Source organism: Podarcis filfolensis (assembly GCF_964270895.1).
Source record: "Podarcis filfolensis genome assembly, chromosome: 12".
NCBI classification, from domain to species: domain Eukaryota; kingdom Metazoa; phylum Chordata; class Lepidosauria; order Squamata; family Lacertidae; genus Podarcis; species Podarcis filfolensis.
In genome coordinates this window covers 28723401-28741868 of record NC_139614.1, presented here as the reverse complement: position 1 = coordinate 28741868, position 18468 = coordinate 28723401, and the positions used below count along the sequence as shown (strand labels likewise).

General features: G+C 39.2%; 1 protein-coding gene across 11 annotated transcripts in view; it reads left to right on the top strand.

The window, feature by feature from the left end:
* Positions 1-18468, top strand: part of PHF14 (PHD finger protein 14) — a 128821-nt gene that overhangs the window by 72583 nt on the left and 37770 nt on the right. For 5 of the 11 annotated variants that reach the window (XM_083578571.1, XM_083578567.1, XM_083578573.1 and 2 more), the window contains 2 exons: positions 725-842; positions 6278-6310. In XM_083578571.1, coding sequence (XP_083434697.1) covers positions 725-842; positions 6278-6310 — 151 coding nt within the window. Of the gene's footprint in view, positions 1-724; positions 843-5107; positions 5167-6277; positions 6311-9740; positions 9771-12328; positions 12404-18468 lie in introns of those variants that run through there. The other 6 variants (XM_083578568.1, XM_083578569.1, XM_083578574.1 and 3 more) reach the window with 4 other exon arrangements.

Below are 18468 nucleotides of genomic sequence, written 5' to 3'. Positions count from 1 at the left end.
CGTATGTCCTTATCCATAATCTCATGTGTGCTGTGATATTTATTATATGTCAAGGGCTGCATGCCATCTTTACTTGATCATTACCAAATGGTTTATTTCAATTAATTTAGAAGTGTGCAGTCATACCTTGGATCCCAAAAGCCCTGGAACTCGGACATTTTGGCTCCGGAACTCTGCAAACCCAGAAGTGATTGTTCCAGTTTGTGAACATTCTTTTGGAACCTGAATGTCTAACGGGGATTCCGTGGCTTCTGATTGGCTGCAGGAGCTTCCTGTAGCCAATCAGAAGCCGCAATTTGGTTTCCGAACATTTTGGAAGTTGAACAGACTTCCGGAACGGATTCCGTTTGACTTCCAAGGTACGACTGTATCACTACAAAGTATTTGAATCTTTTGCTATGCCATCTACAAGATTTGGCCTAAACAGTCAAATCTGGATTTGGACACTTGAATCTGTCATAGACTCTATCTAGTGTGTCTACGAAGATCCTGTTTGAGTCTCCCTTCAGCATATTCAGCTATGCTTCAACATATTACAGTTCTTGGAAAACTTTTAATGCACAAAGCAGAATTGTTTGCAACATTTTTAGCTGCTATAATAGTCTTAATACAAATACATTTCTGGACTTTGCGTGTTCCGGTTGTGTTGATAACCCTTATTTTATTTTCTATGGATTTGAATTTGGTATTGAATATTGAAGAAATGTATCTCTTTCTTACGTAGGTGCGATGAATGCAGGCTCTGCTATCATTTTGGCTGTTTGGACCCTCCCTTGAAAAAGTCTCCAAAACAAACTGGTTATGGGTGGATTTGTCAAGAGTGTGACTCTACATCCTCCAAAGTAAGTTAAAAAGTCTTGTGAAAATGCAGAAGAAGTGAATGTTTAGAAGATGTTTTTTACAACTCATTGCAGGTTTATATGTGAATAAGAAGGGTTTTTTTTAAAAAAAAAGAATAATAAGGGCTTACTTCAATCTGTTGCTGTTATTCTGTTTTACTATTTCAATAATAGGAAACTGCATAGTTGATTGTTTTGATAAAGAGTAATTCAATATTTTAAAAACTATTTTCTAGTCCAAAATTATTCAGTTTTGTTGTACAGCCATTTAACTGTTGACTATTTTACACTTTTAACATTTAATGATTGTTTACAGGGTATAGTCCAATGTTAGTATTACTCTGATGTGACAATGAAATTGATGGACCAATGTAACTTGTCCATTCATTTCAGTGGATCTGCTCTAAGTATGATTTAGTTAGATATCACTCATATGATATTGCTACACCATTTTAAACAGTCTATATTTTATATATTTTAGTTCATAATTAATCTGCTTTCTTCTAATCTGTAAAAACATTTAAAGACACAGTGGACATTTAATTGGGAAAATGTTATGAGTATTCTTTTGCTGACTCTACTTCAGAACTTCTAATAAGTGTATGCAATTAGATGGCCAGTGTACAGTTTATATAAATGGTGATGTTGAAGCTGTCTGTATGCTGAAAGGGAGACTTGACCAGTATGCTGTTTAAAAAGATTTATTTACTAAACTTATTTGAATCAGTAACCATAGAAAATCCAGAAGGCAAAAATGTGTTTTAATTTGCAATTTTCTTCTACAAATTAAAGAATAATTAGTGTACTGCAAAGCCAGTTATTAATAAAATCAGTCTTCCTTAAGAAGATACAATTTTGGTATAGAATAATTTAAAGCTCACTGTGGCTTGGACATCTGAGCCTTTAAAAATGCACTTGAAAGCAGTGTTCAGTGTCTGGATGAATTAAAACAGATATACAAATCTAGACAGCCCTTTTCTATAGTATGAATTTAAATTGTCTGTTAGTCACTGAGGACTTCTTGCCAAAAGCATTATATCTTGAAGACACCAGATCTTTGATATGACAAAACTGTAGATTGTTGCATTGTTTTCAGCGTGGGCCAGTTTAACTACCATTTAAATGAGCACACGGTACCAGAAAAATTGTCTTATGAGGACTCCTTGTGGCTCTGTTTAGTTACATCAGGGTTGTCATTTTAAGGCAATGTTTTAGTCATTTTGAAAAACCTCGTGATCTTCTGTACAATCTGTCTTGCTGAATAACACCTTACTTTAGGTGAAAGTTGTTTTGCAAGAGCTTAGGAATTTTTTTAACGGAGCCTTTTAGTACATCTATGCATAGTGTACCTTTAATACCTTTTGGGTGCTTGTGAGTTCTGCAAAGGCTTGTGCTTCCTCCAGAGAATACTATTACCACAGGCACACTGATATTTCTAGCTGGGTTAAAACCAGGGGAGGGGAACAGGGGGGAGAAAACACTGGATCTAGCAGGCCAACTCAGTGGAAGTGGTTCAGCCCTTTTCTGTCGTGCTGCTGATGCACAAGTCTCTGCTTTCCAGCCCCAAATGGCAAAGTGAGAAAGTGAGAGTAACACCATGCAGGAAACCTTCTATTGCCTTTGTCCTTGAACTTTAGATTGCGATCTTAGCATAAAACTTACGCACATGCACGCAGAGGAAGTTGAGTGGCCATATGCATTTTCCCTGAATGACTGACAAAAGAATTGCAAACTACAGTTGCCAACACCTTCGCTTTCTTTCCACCTGTAAATCCTATTTTCAGTAAGTGTCATTTAGGTGCTAGAGCAGTGAAATAGCACTGGATTTTTAGGTTTAGCCAAAGCAACCTTCTCCTTGTCAGCAGAGAAATCAGATTTGGAAAGTATCTTTTCCCAAATGAAGATCAAGAAGGGAAAGTTAAATGTCTTCTCTTTCATCTAAAGCACTAGCCCAGTGGTGGCCAAACTCGGCCCTCCAGCTGTTTTGGGACTACAGTTCCCATCATCCCTGACCACTGTTCCTGTTAGCTAGGGATGATGGGAGTTGTAGTCCCAAAACAGCTGGAGAGCCAAGTTAGGCCATCACTGCACTAGCCCAATGTAAAACGTAATGTAAATTAACAAATACTAACAATTTATTGTTAGAATAGACTCATATCTGACTTTCTTTTGAATGGAAATGTGCATCATTCAAGAAAAAGTAAGCCAAGACTTAGTTACGAAAGGTTACCCTGTCAGGAATCTCTCCTATACAAGTGTATAACTAAAAAGGGTATGCATATTCTTTAGTACAAACTGTAGCCCTGTGTTCATGATGAAAATATCAGTATCAGTGAGCCACTAATTGTTGCTTGTGTCTTGATAAATTTAAAAATGTGATTTTTCAGGTAAGGACAAATGCTTTTTATTTAGAGGCGGTAAACATTATTAAATGTTTATATTTTTCACCGATATAGACGGCATACTTTTGTTCATAATATGCCATGCAGCTCTCCTGCAATCTTGTCAAGTTATTTCCCCACCAGCATAACATATTCCCATATTACCCCAGCTGTCAAATAATGACAGTGACTTTGCTTGAGGGCACGAGGGCAGCATCTTTTCTGCTAGCAATAGCGTCACTTTTATGGAATGGGTGATACTTACCACAAAGGTCTGACAAGCTTTCTCATCTCAACAAAGTTGGAGAAAATGTGTTTTAAAAAAGAAAGGAAAAAACCCCAGAATATATACATTTCTATAACTTCCCCTCCCTTTCTTTCAAAAAACGAATACTTGGTTTTTACAGAGCTGCTAACTTTCAGTGTTCTCATGATACTGAGTAGATGATATATTTGCTTCCCTTTTAAGAGCCAGTTCATTTACTTTCTCAAGCATTTGTTGTCAGACGTGTATATAAATGGCAGAGCTGTCTTGGAAATAAGTTCTACTGTGTTCAGTGGAGTTACTCTGAGGTAAGCCAGCCACTTCACAGAAAACTTCTAACACAGTGTTAAGTACTAAAGGAAAGGCTCCACTTGCACATGTATCTGTCAGCAAGCTAGAGTAAGAGAGAATATTTATGTATTTTTGACTGTGTTTTAATAATTTGCCGTTAATTCGCCTCTCCGACTAGCTGCCTGTATGTGTAACTATGCGTGGGCATCGTTCAAAAATAATCTGTTACAGCTAAGCAACTTCATGGAGCACTAACTGAAAACCCATTGAACAATTAAGGCATACAGTTTTTAGGAGGAAAGTAATATTTTGATGGGTCTTGCAGAGAGTACATTATAGATCCTTATCGGACTTATTGCAGTCCACATGGCCAAACACCTAGCCCACATTTGGGCTGTTAAAGGCCACATTGCTCCAGTTATCTCTCTTCATCCATTGGGCACAAAACTGGGCCCTGCCAGATGGTGGGAAATTATACTTAAGGGGCTAGAAATATATGACTTCTCAGTCAAAATTAACATTGTTTTGCATTCATATTTGAAATTATAAAGGAAATTATAAAGGGCTTTTCTTGCTATTTAGTGCAGTTTACATGCAACATTGATTATTTCAGTACATTGTTAGAATACATTTAATTGGCCCTCTATTATAGGTGGGTAAAGATTAAATATTTTATGTATCCTTTGTTCTTAGAGTATTTGTGTTAGAAGAAGTTAGGCATTCTTGGTTTTCTGGAATTTGTTCCAGTGTATTTCAAATCTAAGAACTTAACTTGATAGACAACTGTGAGATGTGGAAAGCTTTTAAAAGCACAGGCTGTATTGCACACATTTTCGTTTTAGTCAAACTCTACAGATATGTAGATGATGCTATCCAGAACTGATGCTATCTAGTACAGATTTTATAAAACAGCTAAAAAAATTGAATACTAATAATTGTATGAAGTTCCGTGGATGGGATAGTTGTGTCTTGGCTGTTTGTATGGTGGGCAGATAGGAGAGTACTACAGTCACCGCACTTGCTTCCTCTGTTGTCTCTCTGCTGTACAAAGAGCTTTGTGGTGACAGCCAGATGCCTTGGAATTGGTATATGGGTCAGTTTCAATATCATATCCAGCCATAAGGTGTTGCACATGGAACTTTTGGTGCCATGGGCCATTCAAACTAGTAATCTTTATTGGCAACAAAAACCTTTATAACCAAAGCAGCTTTCTTACTGAACTCCTAGCACAGGAATGGGAAACATGTCCTCCAGATGTTGCTGGACTACAACACCCATCATTCCTGACCATTGACAAAGGACACTTAATATTTAAAAACTTGTATCCCCAGATTACATGATTTCTATGTGTCCAGGATCTACAAGGCAAAAGTTGTCTCCAGGCGCTGATGTGAGTAGTCCTAGGAATGTAGGGACTTGGTTTAACCTTGCTGCCACCAAAACAGGCACTTTAAAAAAACCACAATGTTCAGTAGTTCTAGTCCCAGTGGTTTCTGGTGTTTCTTCCTTAATGGGGTACCTCAAAGAAGTCAAAATTTTCATTTAGTTACTCTCTATCGGTTCACTTTGGATCTGACTGAGTAACCAGTGTGCTGTTTGCAAAGCTCTTTCTCCTTAGCCTTAAGACTTCAGATATGTAGGTCCTGAAAAAAGCATCTACTAAAAGGCTGGAGCAGCTGAGCAAAATATAAAGGGAATAAAGAACACACTTGCCTCATCCCTTGAGATTAACTGGACCCATTTTACTCTGTAGGTGAAGGGTGCACAGTGGTAGAATTTTAACAAATTACTGTAGTCCAATTGATAAAGGCATTTGAGAGGACAACTCTTTCTAGCTCACATAATAAATATGGCTGGCTTGATGATATACCTGAATGAACAGAAGGCCAATAAGACAGCATTGCGTCCAGCTTGGTCTCATATTCCACAGTCAGTTTCAGCTCTGATTCCTAATAAGGGAACATACGTATTCAAGCCCATGGACTGCAATAACCTCTAAAAGAAGAAAGCAGACTTGCTGCTTCCAGAGCCAATACAGACATCTCTATATAGAAATACTTTGATTCGCCCCTTGCCATATCTCCTGGAATTGATCATGAAAATGCTCTGTTACCATCTTCATACATGCCAACCCGGCATGTTGTTGTTTGTATTCAGCGGTTACGCCTATCTTTTATTCTGTGTTTGGTTTTTGGCAAAAAAGAAAAAAAGATACACTTCTTTGGTGGACACTACTTTCTCACATCAGCTGATAATCTTTCTTTTTTGTGAGTAAATAGTAACCTTTGCTATGACATATTAGGATGAAGCATTCATTCTCTTCCTGTTTCTTTCCCGTAGTCTTCTACAGTCTTGGAATCTTGATATTTTGCTCATAGTTAACAAAGTGTGTGCTTACCTTTCTCCCATTGAAACCAATGCAGCTTAAAAGTGCTTAACTGGATCTTGCACTGTGCTTTTCATTTCTACTAACTGCAAAATGCCTTATGTGTTAAATATAGGGTGAAGTGGATGGAATGAAACACAAGTATCAGGTAACTGTTAAAACATGTAAAATCAGATCTCTGTTATGCACTTCAAATGATAGTGGTTGCTGGAAAAGATACATACATTTACTTTAGCATGAATACTTAAAAACAGCTTTTGAAATAATGCTAATGATTTTGCATTATGGTATCATATGTATATAAGAGCACATATCCTTAAGATAATTGTGCGTGCAGTGCAGTGCAGTGCAGAACCAGGAGAGATTACATTGAGTGGAGATGAAGCCAGGTATATCTTTTATTACTGGCACAGTCAGTTATTTTTCAGTACAAAGAAGCCCGTGCCTTGAAATGAAAAGGAGCTTGCTTCAAGGAATAAAATAGGAGGAGCTATTGTAGGGCAAGGGTGAGCACACGTCTGTGTCTGCTACACATAAGCAAATCCTGAGATTTGTGGCTGAAGCCCCTTTGCTTGCAAGATGCTGTTGGTTATTGCAAAGTTTCCTAAACATTTCAGGCAGACTTCCCTTGCCCCCCACCCCAAGGCTCAGGGGTGATTTACCATACATGTGCATCAAATATGGCTGCATCCTTTTGCTTTGACGTACCATCATAAGGAACTGAAATTCATTAACAGGCTAAGCTTCAGCTTTTCAACCAGATCATAATCCCCTACATCCCAAAACTGCATGCCTTCATTTCTGTAGAGCATGTGTTACTCGGGGAATTAACTTATGAAAATGCCTTCACTGAGACACATGACCATTTGCACGGCCTTGTTTACCATTAATCATATTTCGTCAACTTTACCTGATGGGGAGAACTCTACCTAGGAATTGTGCTTCTCCGTGCTATGTATTCTCAAGAGTCAGACAAAATCAAACAAAGCCTAGTACCTTGTACCTGGAGGGAGATATTTGATCACATAGAATAGACCCAGCTGAAGCACAGTATTGTCTATGTCCAGCTATGGGTTTGTGCTAATGAGCAATTTGAATCACTGCTAAACTGCCAATCTTCCAAGTGTTCACTCAGCTTTAGTTGTGCACTATCTGACTTGGCCTTAACCCCTAAGTTCTGTGAATTAATGATGCTTTGAATGTATACCCACACACCCATGTTCAGTGAGTGCTCTTGTGAAGATCTTCACAAGTAATTTTGACCTAAACACCAGTAAATTTTTGCACCAGGGTCCCTTTCCAGAGACACGGAATGTGAACATTGTAAAAATTCAAGTGCAAACTTCTGAGGGTCTGACATCCTACTATGGTGTCAGACTGTATCCAGAAGGGTCAGTCGTGTCCTAGTCCTCGAATGAAGAGCTGGCAGTTCTAAACTATCATCCTAATGGAAATGGATCCTCATATTGGAGAATTCGTTTAACCAAAGTCAAACAGCTACTAGAATATGGAAGCGTTCCAAATACTTAGTACCATAGTTCCCAGCAGCTTTCCGGTGAAAAATGTCAAAGTTCTGCCTCCTCTCTTCCCCTAGTAATGTGATTCTCTGAAGTGTGATGCAGCTGCTTTAAAAGCGAATGAAATCTTAGATGGCATCCAGTGGAAGTAATAGTTCCTGTCTATTCAGCTCTGGTCAAGCTGCATCTGGAATATTGTGCCCCATTCTGGGTGCCACATGTGAACAAAAGCAGTGACAAACTGATGTGTGTTCCGAGAAGGGCATCTAGGATGGTGATGGGTCTGGCAGGTCCTATGGGGGGAAATTGAAAGAGCTAGGTAGAAGATTACAGGTAGTCATGATAATGATCTTTAAATCTGGACAGCTGTCATGCAGAAGAAGAAGCTCTGTTGATTCTCAACTTCTATATATACTTATATATGTGGGTGGGTGTGTTTGTAACATCATTAACCTGTGTCTCCTGTAGCAGGAAAAATTGAAGCCACCCATGGGCTACTATTTTAATTTTCCACAATGCCCCAGAGAAAGCTAAATCAGAGGCATTATGGGAAGGAAATTGTAGTGGTGGTTTCAAATTGCCTGTTGCTGACCGCAGCATAGCTGCCAACTACAAGATAAGTAGGGAGGCGGGTGGCGCTGTGGGTTAAACCACAGAGCCTAGGATCAGAAGGTCGGCAGTTCGAATCCCCGCGACGGGGTGAGCTCCCATTGCTCAGTCCCTGCCCCTGCCCACCTAGCAGTTCGAAAGCACGTCAAAGTGCAAGTAGATAATAGGTACCGCTCCAGCGGGAAGGTAAACGGCGTTTCCGTGCGCTGCTCTGGTTCACCAGAAGCAGCTTAGTCATGCTGGTCGCATGACCCGGAAGCTGTACGCCGGCTCCCTTGGCCAATAAAGCAAGATGAGTGCCGCAACCCCAGAGTCGGTCACGACTGGACCTAATGGTCTGGGACCCGCTGTCGTAAAAGAGGGCCCACAAAAGGGCACTTTTCCAGGATTCTCTAAAATCTGAAGACAGCCCTTTTCTCACATCCTATTTTGCTGGGCATGTAGAAAATTACAAATGGATACAGCTGTTTTGACTGTCAGTAGACACTCATTCCCACTTTGAGCAATGAAGGATCGAGTGCCCTTTGCAGCAAATGCCACCACCTGCATAATTTAGAAACACAGGTGTGGCGGGAAGAGAGAGATGGTACAGGAAGCCAAGTTTTGTCACAATGCCTCTAGTTGGCGATCCATTTCTAGATAGTACTCATTATTTCTAATCTTATTTAAATTTTCATTTTATTTTATGGCTTCCTTCTCTTTGGTCCCATAGTTAAGGAAGCCAATATTTCCAGAGTAGCAACACCTTTACAGCATTTTCATTTATCAAGTTTGATAGCTAAAACATGCATTTAGATTCACTTCTTTAATCTAATTTACTTGCTTGTAAGATTCTTTAGACTACATGCTTTTAAATGAGTGTACTAATAATTAAGGTCTCATGCTGACAATAGAATTATAAGCAAATTTGCCAACAAATTGTAGTTCACCATTACTACTTCCTATTAGCAACCTGTGATTGCAAAGTTTGGTTATTATTTACTTAATTGCAAGAGCCCATATTAACTTTAATAGAATGACTATTGGAAAAATAGATATGGCTCTTTTACTTAGAACCTTCCTCATAAACTGTTAAATGGCTACAAAACTTTGTATTTACTATGGAGATCACAAATGGCAATTTCAAATAGAGTTTTCCAGAAAGGAACCATCCTCCCCCCCCCCCAAAAAAATAGTGGTAGATGAATATATATGATGCTAAGGTTTTCCAAAAGTTTAGCCCTTGAAAAATTGAGCAATTATCCAACAAGCCTTGGAAGATGATATATTAAAATGTTTCAAAGACCTCATTATAATGATTTTTTTATTTAAAAAATGCAGTTGTGTGCATTTTTGGACGACATTTTTAAATGCATCAGTGTGGAAATTTGGATGTATTTGTTTTCTTTTTAAAGACATTTAGCATGCACTAGTGATGGTGATTCACTGCCTTTTGTTTGGTATTTTAAAAAGCGGCAGGATGATTGAGTGTAAACGAAGGGTCTGGATGGAGATCATCTGTGAGGAATTCCTTGGTGTGGGAGATGAGCCATTATAGTGATATCTCTTGTGACAATCCCAGCAGGAAGAACACTGATCCATGCAGCTATAACCTCTGGCAAGAAGTCTGGAAGTAGCAACAAATTGGATTTATAAGCAAGATTGTTTTATCATACCATCTCATAATCATTTTTACCATTGGCTGTCGTCTTTGTGTACTACATAGTGCCTAACAGCTATTTCCTATTCCTCTATAATTTTTTTACATGAAACTGTTTTTTTATCGTACTTAACAGTTTAGTAGGAGATTGCAGCAGATAAGACTTCTTTCTTTTTTCTTCTTTTGGCGGTCACTTGTAGCCGAGCAAGATTGTCTTCCATGGAAACAAACTTAACAGTGAGTCCGTAAGTGACTGTGGAGGCCAATTCTGGATCCACATGTCCTTCCACAGTGGGGACATAGGTTTCCGGGCAGGAGTTGATGATAGTGAGGTTCGCCAAACGTGCCTTCCTCTTAGCTTGTTTCTCCTTTTTGCCCTGAGTTCGTTCTTCTTCAGAGTCCACAACACCTTGGTATCCACACCACAACATACAGTGATACCTCGGGTTAAGTACTTAATTCGTTCCGGAGGTCCGTACTTAACCTGAAACTGTTCTTAACCTGAAGCACCACTTTAGCTAATGGGGTCTCCTGCTGCTGCTGCGCCACTGGAGCATGATTTCTGTACTCATCCTGAAGCAAAGTTCTTAACCTGAAGCACTATTTCTGGGTTAGCGGAGTCTGTAACCTGAAGCATATGTAACCTGAAGTGTATGTAACCCGAGGTACCACTGTAGTTTACATTAAAAACTTTTGTGTTGAGTTGGTATCTCCTCATTCCAGGGATCAGATTGGTAACTTCTGGTGTCTGCCTACTAATCAGGGCTGTGTCTTAAGCATATGCAACACCAGGGTGCAAAGATCTGCCTGGTGCCCCCCCTCCCAGGTTGCCCTGTCCCAGGCACGCAGGAGGGCAGAGCTGGCCGGCTGCCTCAGTGCCTCGCTGGCTCGGTTGCTCCCGAGCTTGCAGCACAGAGCTGCCTGCAGCAGAAAAGCCTGCCACAGTGCTTCGGCCGACGGGCGGGCTCTTCCCCAGAGTCAACTCTCGGGCCTCAGACTCGGCCTGGTGCCCCCAAGAGCCCGGTGCCCGGGTGCCCCACACCCCTAGCACCTATGAGTATGACAGCCCTGTTACTAATTCAAGATTATTTAAGGGTTGAATACAGAAGGATAAAGAGACACCAATATTTGTAACTCAAGTAGTAATAATAGTCATTTATAGTCTGCTTTTCTGAATGTGCACAGTGAAGCCTGATCATAAAGGTACAGCTGTCTACCAGTTTTTAAAAGCAGGTAACCAATAATATATATTATAACCAACAGATTAAACAAAGCAAAGACATTTCAGTTGTTAACAGCAGATGGTGAATGTTGTATAAAGCTTCAATGCTTATTTGAGAGTGAGGGGAGATTACAATGAATTTTATTTTTATTAAGAAACATTTTCACATAGCACTAAAAATGTAGTTTGACTGTGTAAGATTAGGTAGTACTAGAGAAGGTTAAGTGTTGCACTTGAATATAAAAATAGACTAAATAGCATTTACATCTTTGCAAAAGATAGCAGGGGATTTCTGGATTGTTCCTATTGGTGTGTAGAAGGGAAGAGAACCTCAGTTACTCTACTTATACTGTTCTTCCAGTTAAAAGTTACTTCTTAAAATTGCTTGCACAAATAGTTAACAAGTGAATATAATTCTAAGTGCATTATAATTAACTCTCCCTAGAGAGTGCACAATTTTTTGTGATTGTTGTAGCTGACTTTAAAAAATATCTTCTCTAAATCCTGAAGACGCACTTGCATTGTTAAATTCTGGCAGCAATTAAATTTATCTCTAGCTTTTTACTAAACATATCTTTGGTAAAGGATGAAAGTGATTATGTGGTTCAGTGGTTTGAAAACTCCTTTGGGTATGTTTGGAGAGTCTTGCATATTTTGCATCCTCTGCCTTGAAAAGTTTATATGCACCAAATAGCTGCAGAAGCTTTGTCATATTTAGCTACCAGAAGTTACTAGCTGAGCAGCTACTTCCTTAAGATTTAACTTGATTAGCAGATTGAAGTAACAAGTACTTCAGCAAGATGTCTGCAAACTGCATTCATTAAAATATATATAATTCTGCTAAATGTATCTAAAATACTTTAGCATAAGTGGAGCATATGCAAATTTGGCCAGCTTGCATTTTAGTAATTAGGATTGGCACCTCAGGATTCAATAAGTCTGAAATGGACTTCAGATGGTAAATATTAGAGGCCTCCTTGATTATGGGTTGCCCAGAAATATATATTAGTCTGCTTTATGTACTGTGCCCTCTGCAAATGTGCAGTACCATTTTAAAATGGTGGAAAGGGCATGGAAGTAATGGTTTAACTTAAGCAAATAATAATAATAATAATAATAATAATAATAATAATAATAATAATAGAAGAATCTGCTAAGAGGAAATTTATCTTTCTATAGCCCAAACAGCAGTATCCATGCACAAATGAGAAAACTCACATATTTGAAGAAGTACTATAGAAACATTAAAGATGTTTTATGCAGCAGGCAATGTCAAAGCAGAAAAATGTGACGAGAGAAGGTCCATAAAATCACAGGTTAGTAAGGCAAGCAGAAAAAGTAGGAATAAAGAATAAAGCCTTCAGAGTGCAGTAATGGGCATATCACAATAGATGAGAAAAGGTATTTGAACAATGTTATAAGGTTACTGCAGATGAGGTCGGGAGTTTCACTTAGAGATTAGGATGATGTGTGTTAGGAAAATTAGAGCACATAGCAGCATGGCACCAAGTTAAAAATGGACAATAGTAATAGATGGCAGAGACAACTGGCAGAGATGATCTTAGTGATAGAAAAGCGGGGGAAACTGGGATATGGGAAATCGTAGAATTGTGGGTAGATGAAGATAAGTCATCTCAAGTTTAGTCCTATGTAGCTTAGTCACCCCTAAACATGTTGCTGTTTCTTGGTTCTGTATGAATGGACAACTACAGTATGGGACCATCTCAAGCTCTAGCTTTAAGAAGAACTTAAGACATTCCTTTCCCTTTTCTCAGGAAGAAGGTTTTTGTCTTGTGTGAATATTCAGTGGGTCAAGTGAGTGCTTGCCCATACTTTCTCCCAATAAGATTCCATATAAGGGTGCAGAACAACGCGCCATGTTGTTGAAGTGTTGCATTATCCTAGGTCTCGGCCACTATCATAGGGCTATTTTTGCAAAGACACTTTAGTTTTTTGTCTGGAATACAAAACTCATCCAACAGCTTAAGTGGAAATGTATTTAAGATTGTGCTAATCGGTAGGAGGACACATAGTAGAAAAAGAAAGGGCTGAGTTCTCAGATTCATTTCATAGATACAACCCTACGTAGCATGGATACTACTGTGGGCAGAGCCTATCTTAAAGCATTTCCAGTGACTTTAGCAGAGTAGCACTCCGCATAATTTTCAGTGCCTGTAATTTACAAAGAGTGAAGAATTTCTGAGCTTTTGAAGCCGCACTAGTTTTGACCTTTCAGTTCCTGTGAGCTCAGCAAAAGGTTGCTGATTAATTTTGCCCCTTAAACTGTGGTAGCTGGCTTCTTCATTCCTTTTTTAATAAACAGGCCCAATTTTAATGCTGCTGACTTAGATGTAATAAAATATTCTTTGTGCTAGGCTTCCACTGTATTAATAAAAGGATCTGTATTAGCAGTTTACAACTAAATGGCATTGGAACATTCAGCTAGCTTGCATTAAATCAATTTTATAGGACGACTGCTTTGTCTTGTCTCACACCTGGTATTTTTCAACCTTATAGGACAAACCTGTTTCTAAATAAGCATAGAAAGAAGGGTGTAAGTAACACGTTTTGGAAGACCTTTCCACAGAAAGATCGTTTACTTCCAATGCTTGTTTTTATTCTTAATACCATAAATAAGTGTGACAACCAGAGTAATAATAAAGCTGTTACCCGGTGTAGAGATCAATTTACAGCAGGACAGTAGTACTCTTTTCTTCTTAATGAGGCATAGTCAAAATGTGCAACAATAAATTGAGTGACAAGTGCTGGCATGCGAGCAGTGGCTGAAAAGGATGAACCGAAGTCCTACAGACAGTTGCACAACTTTGGCATATCTGTTTGCTATATGGTTGCAATGTCTACTTATACTACGTCATTGCCACATGTCAGTTTATCATACTGACAGGCCCATACAAAGCTCCTTATTTGTGGCTTGAAGAAGCATCCACAACAAATCGGAGATCTATGGCTTCAAATTTGGTGGCATATGCAGGTCATTAGGTCTTCATCAGAGGCTCTCTTCAGAGCACTTCTTCCAGTAGAAATACAGAGGGTGGCTGCAGGACAGAGGACCATTTTCAGTAGCCCATTACGGAATACTTTCCCCAATGAAGCAAGCCCTCTTTCTGGCACCAGATCATGATTTTTCTTTACCCCCAGGCATTTAATTGTGGATGTTTTCTTGTCTGCTTCTTGCTGTTTGCTAGTTTGTTTTTCATGGTGGGTCATACTGTAGTCATGTGAAGGGTTGTAAGTTTTAACTTTCTAGATATTTATGTATGACTATTCTTACTTAGTTTGACTTCTTGTTGTATGTATTTTGTATGCCTTTGTTGTATTGTAGTAGTAGTAGTAGTTATTATTTATTTATTTGTTTGTTTGTTTCTTTGTTTGTTTTTTTGTTTGTTTGTTTATTTGTACCCTGCCCATCTGGCTGGGTTTCCCCAGCCACTCTGGGCGGCTTCCAACAAAGATTAAAAATACATTAAAATATCACACATTAAAAACTTCCCTGAACAGGGCTGCCTTCAGATGTCTTCTAAATGTCAGGTAGTTGTTTATCTCTTTGACATCTGATGGGAGGGCATTCCACAGGACGGGTGCCACTACCGAGAAGGCCCTCTGCCTGGTTCCCTGTAGCTTTACTTCTTGCAGTGAGGGAACCGCCAGAAGGCGCTGGACCTCAGCGTCCGGGCAGAATGATGGGGGTGGAGACGCTCCTTCAGGTATACTGGGTATATACAGGTATATATTTGTCTCAAAAACCTTGTGGTGTATGGTTATGAATGTATAAAGGAATCATCATCATCATCATCATCATTGTACTATCCATGGTAGGCTAAAGCCAAACCTACAGTAAGTGTACTTACTCAGATGTGTGGAGGAATATAGCTTGCTGCCATTGGTTCATCCATCACAGTATGTCTACAGCAGGCATGGCCAAACTCAGCCCTCCAGATGTTTTGGGACCACAATTCCCATCATCCCTGACCACTGGTCCTGTTAGCTAGGGATGATGGGAGTTGTAGTCCCAAAACAGCTGGAGGGCTGAGTTTGGCCATGTCTGGTCTACAGAGATGGCAGCAGTTTTTCACAGTTTCAGAGGAATTTTTCACAGCCCTACCTAGAGATACCAAGGATTAAACCTGTGACCTTTTGCATGCAAAGTGATAGACCTTTCCTTGAAATCAATCATACAGTGATAGTTGAAAAATTGATTGGCTTTACATGATCAACACATGTTTGAACACTGCGTGTCTAGCAGATATCTGGAGACTTGCCCTTTTAATGTTATAGTGGAACTTTCCCAGGGGTAATTCAATGATGAACTTGCATATCTCTTCCAGTCAGTTTCCTCTTTGGACATTACTGTGGAACTACAAAAAGTATAAATGTAAAGCATTTATGTACCTGCTGATTATTTCTTCCAAAACCTGAAACCTCTGTCAATCTAGTTAAAAAAACTTTTTCCACAAAAAAATTATACCATTTGATATTAAGGGGGGGGGTCTCAAAGCAGTTTACAAATTTTAGTACTAACTGCTTCTTTTTTGTTCCACATATCTTAATAGAAGGAAGTCCAAATAGACCAGTGCTTCCTTATATTCATCTGAACAATTTTGTAATAGTATACAGTAGAAAAGGATTCTCATGAATGTCCTTCAAAAATTATGTCAGGAACTGGGAGCAATAGAGTAGGCTGTAAAATGAACTTTTAGAATATTTTAAACTGAGATAACTAGTGCTAAAAAAAAGTGGTAGCTCTTTTTCCATTATCCTTCCACTTTATAAGAAATGGTTTCATGCCATTTCTTTCAAGAAAGGACTTTTTTCCATTATGTGATTCTAAAAACGAACTACTGTCTTCAGCTTTGCTGTTTTTAAAAGTCTTTGTTAGTAACTTTGGTTCCCAATTCATTACTGCAGTCAAGTAGTTCAGAGCCTGGTGCAGGAGATAAACCCTTTGCAAATGAAGACAACATCCATTTTCCTTATACCTCAGGCCACACTGAATTGATTGCGGTAATAAAATGACAGCACCTTGTAATATACTGACGGCTTTTTAATTTGAAAACTAGCTCGAGCCTGATTCAAAGCTTGTTTAAAGCTAATTTATGGCTTGCGTAATTTTCAGCCGAATCCAGGGTAAAGGATGATGTATGAAAACTGATAAGAGTTAACATAATATATTCAAATGTATCATGTTGCAGAGAGAGAAATTTCCTTTTTTCAGAAGCATCAATTTTTTTTTAAAAAAAGTATGTTTTTGTGCTATGTACAAATATGAATGTAAACAGTAATTGGAAATTTCATAACGTTTATTTTATATGTATCGTTTTTATGTTTGTAAGACCTATACTTGTGGTGTACATATACATTATTCCTTAAAGAATCATGATTGCACCATCAAAACTGACAAAAGTTTAGTGCTTTCTTATTGTCATAGTCATTAGAAATGGTGGAGGCCTAGCACACTTAGAGATACACCAGGCAATGTCTCCTGCCACTCCCCCATTTTCTGCTCCTTACTATTTGTGTCCCTTTGTGTGTTTGTGGGACCTTTATATGGGTTGGTGGGTGGATGGTGGTGTCTATGAATGTCAATATATTGGTCACAGTATAGTGACTCTTTGTTATGTAATAGTGTTGACTTGATATTGAATAAAACTTACAAATTTAAAAATGCCCCGGACCCACCAAAACAAACAAACAAATAACTTCAGTGTTATCATACATCCTTAGGTTTGGGCTGACTTGTATTGTCTTTTAATGGACCCCTCAGAGCCTACTCACTAAGTTTTCTTGCTATGAGTCCCGTTGCTCTTTCCCAGCTCCTGCCAACCTAGCAGTTCGAAAGCATGCCAGTGCAAGTAGATAAATAGGTACTGCTGTGGCAGGAAGTAAATGGTGTTTCTGTGTACTCTGGTTTCTGTCACTGTGTTCCATTGTGCCAGAAGCAGTTTAGTCATGCTGGCCACATGACCCGGAAAGCTGTCTGTGGACAAATGCTGGCTCCCTCAGCCTGAAAGTGAGAGGAGCGCCGCAACCCCATAGTCACCTTTCACTGGACAACCATCCAAGGATCCTTTACCTTTTTACTGTGACCTGAATAGAGGTGAAAGGAGTATTGTAGTATGCTATTACTCTTCTTTTCCAGATGCAGTTACCTTGAGAGCTTTACGGTTTAATATTACTTAGCACTTCATACATCCAGATTTTATTTTCTGCCTGCAGACCATTCAGGATTAATTTCACATTTGTTGTCTTCCATTGAGCATCAGCACTTCTCTGTGATATGTATTTGAGAATTCATTCGATCAACTTGCATGGAGGCTTTTCTATTCCCTTTTTCCGTTGCATTCCTGTCCCTCCTAGAAAAGTAGCTTCTGAAGCTCCAAGGACGCTGTGTGGTGAAATTCAATGATATATGGGGGTGCAGCCAGAAGGGGAAAGGTAGCAAACCCGAAGTCTTGGGTTAGGTGGAGTGGAGGAGCATTTTTGCATGCACACAGAGTCTTCCGCTTACTTTTGGTTAGCAGCCACCAGTGTAGGCATTTGACACTCTTAAAAAGTTGCTAGTTATATGGTTTCTAGCTAGCAAACATTTTCAGGCCATAAAAGTAATCCATAGAGTTAACAATATTCTGTGTGGCATAATCACCAAGAATAAATTTACATAGCTGTATTCCACTTGTTTTTTGTGTGCCTTGTTCCGTACTGGGTGGCGTGCAAGGAATGCAGGTCTGCACTAGAAACAAGGCCTGCAGAGGTTGTTAGACGCAGGAGAAGAGAGGCTGCAGGAACTCAAAAGTGGTAGCCTGAACTCAAATAGGGGATGCTAAGATGACATCCAATTTACTTTGAGTAAAGGCCGTAGGACAGTGGTAGAGCAAATAAATTGTATGCAAATGGTCATTTTAGTACCTCATCTCTCCAGGAAGGGCTGAGAAAGACTCCAGTCTGAAAAATCTGCTACCAGTCAGAGTAAACAGCATTGAACTGATAGACCAATTTCCCCCGAAATATTTTCTACATTATTCTGTGTTGTTCCTGAGACGTAGAGGGTGTGCAGTGCACTTGTTCCATTAGTGCAAGGATTTGCACTTGCACAACAGAACTTCTCTCCCCGTGTGCCTCATGCCCTTCTCAGATCTGCTCTGGAGGATTAGGAGAACATCTGTAGGGGTCATACAGGGGACAGAGAAGGGTAGAATGTTCCACTGTGCTAACAAATCCTTGGAACATCTGCATAGCACTCTGGATACAACCCACAATTTTTTCTTGAAAGGTTAAAACTCTTATCCTGTAACAGCAATATC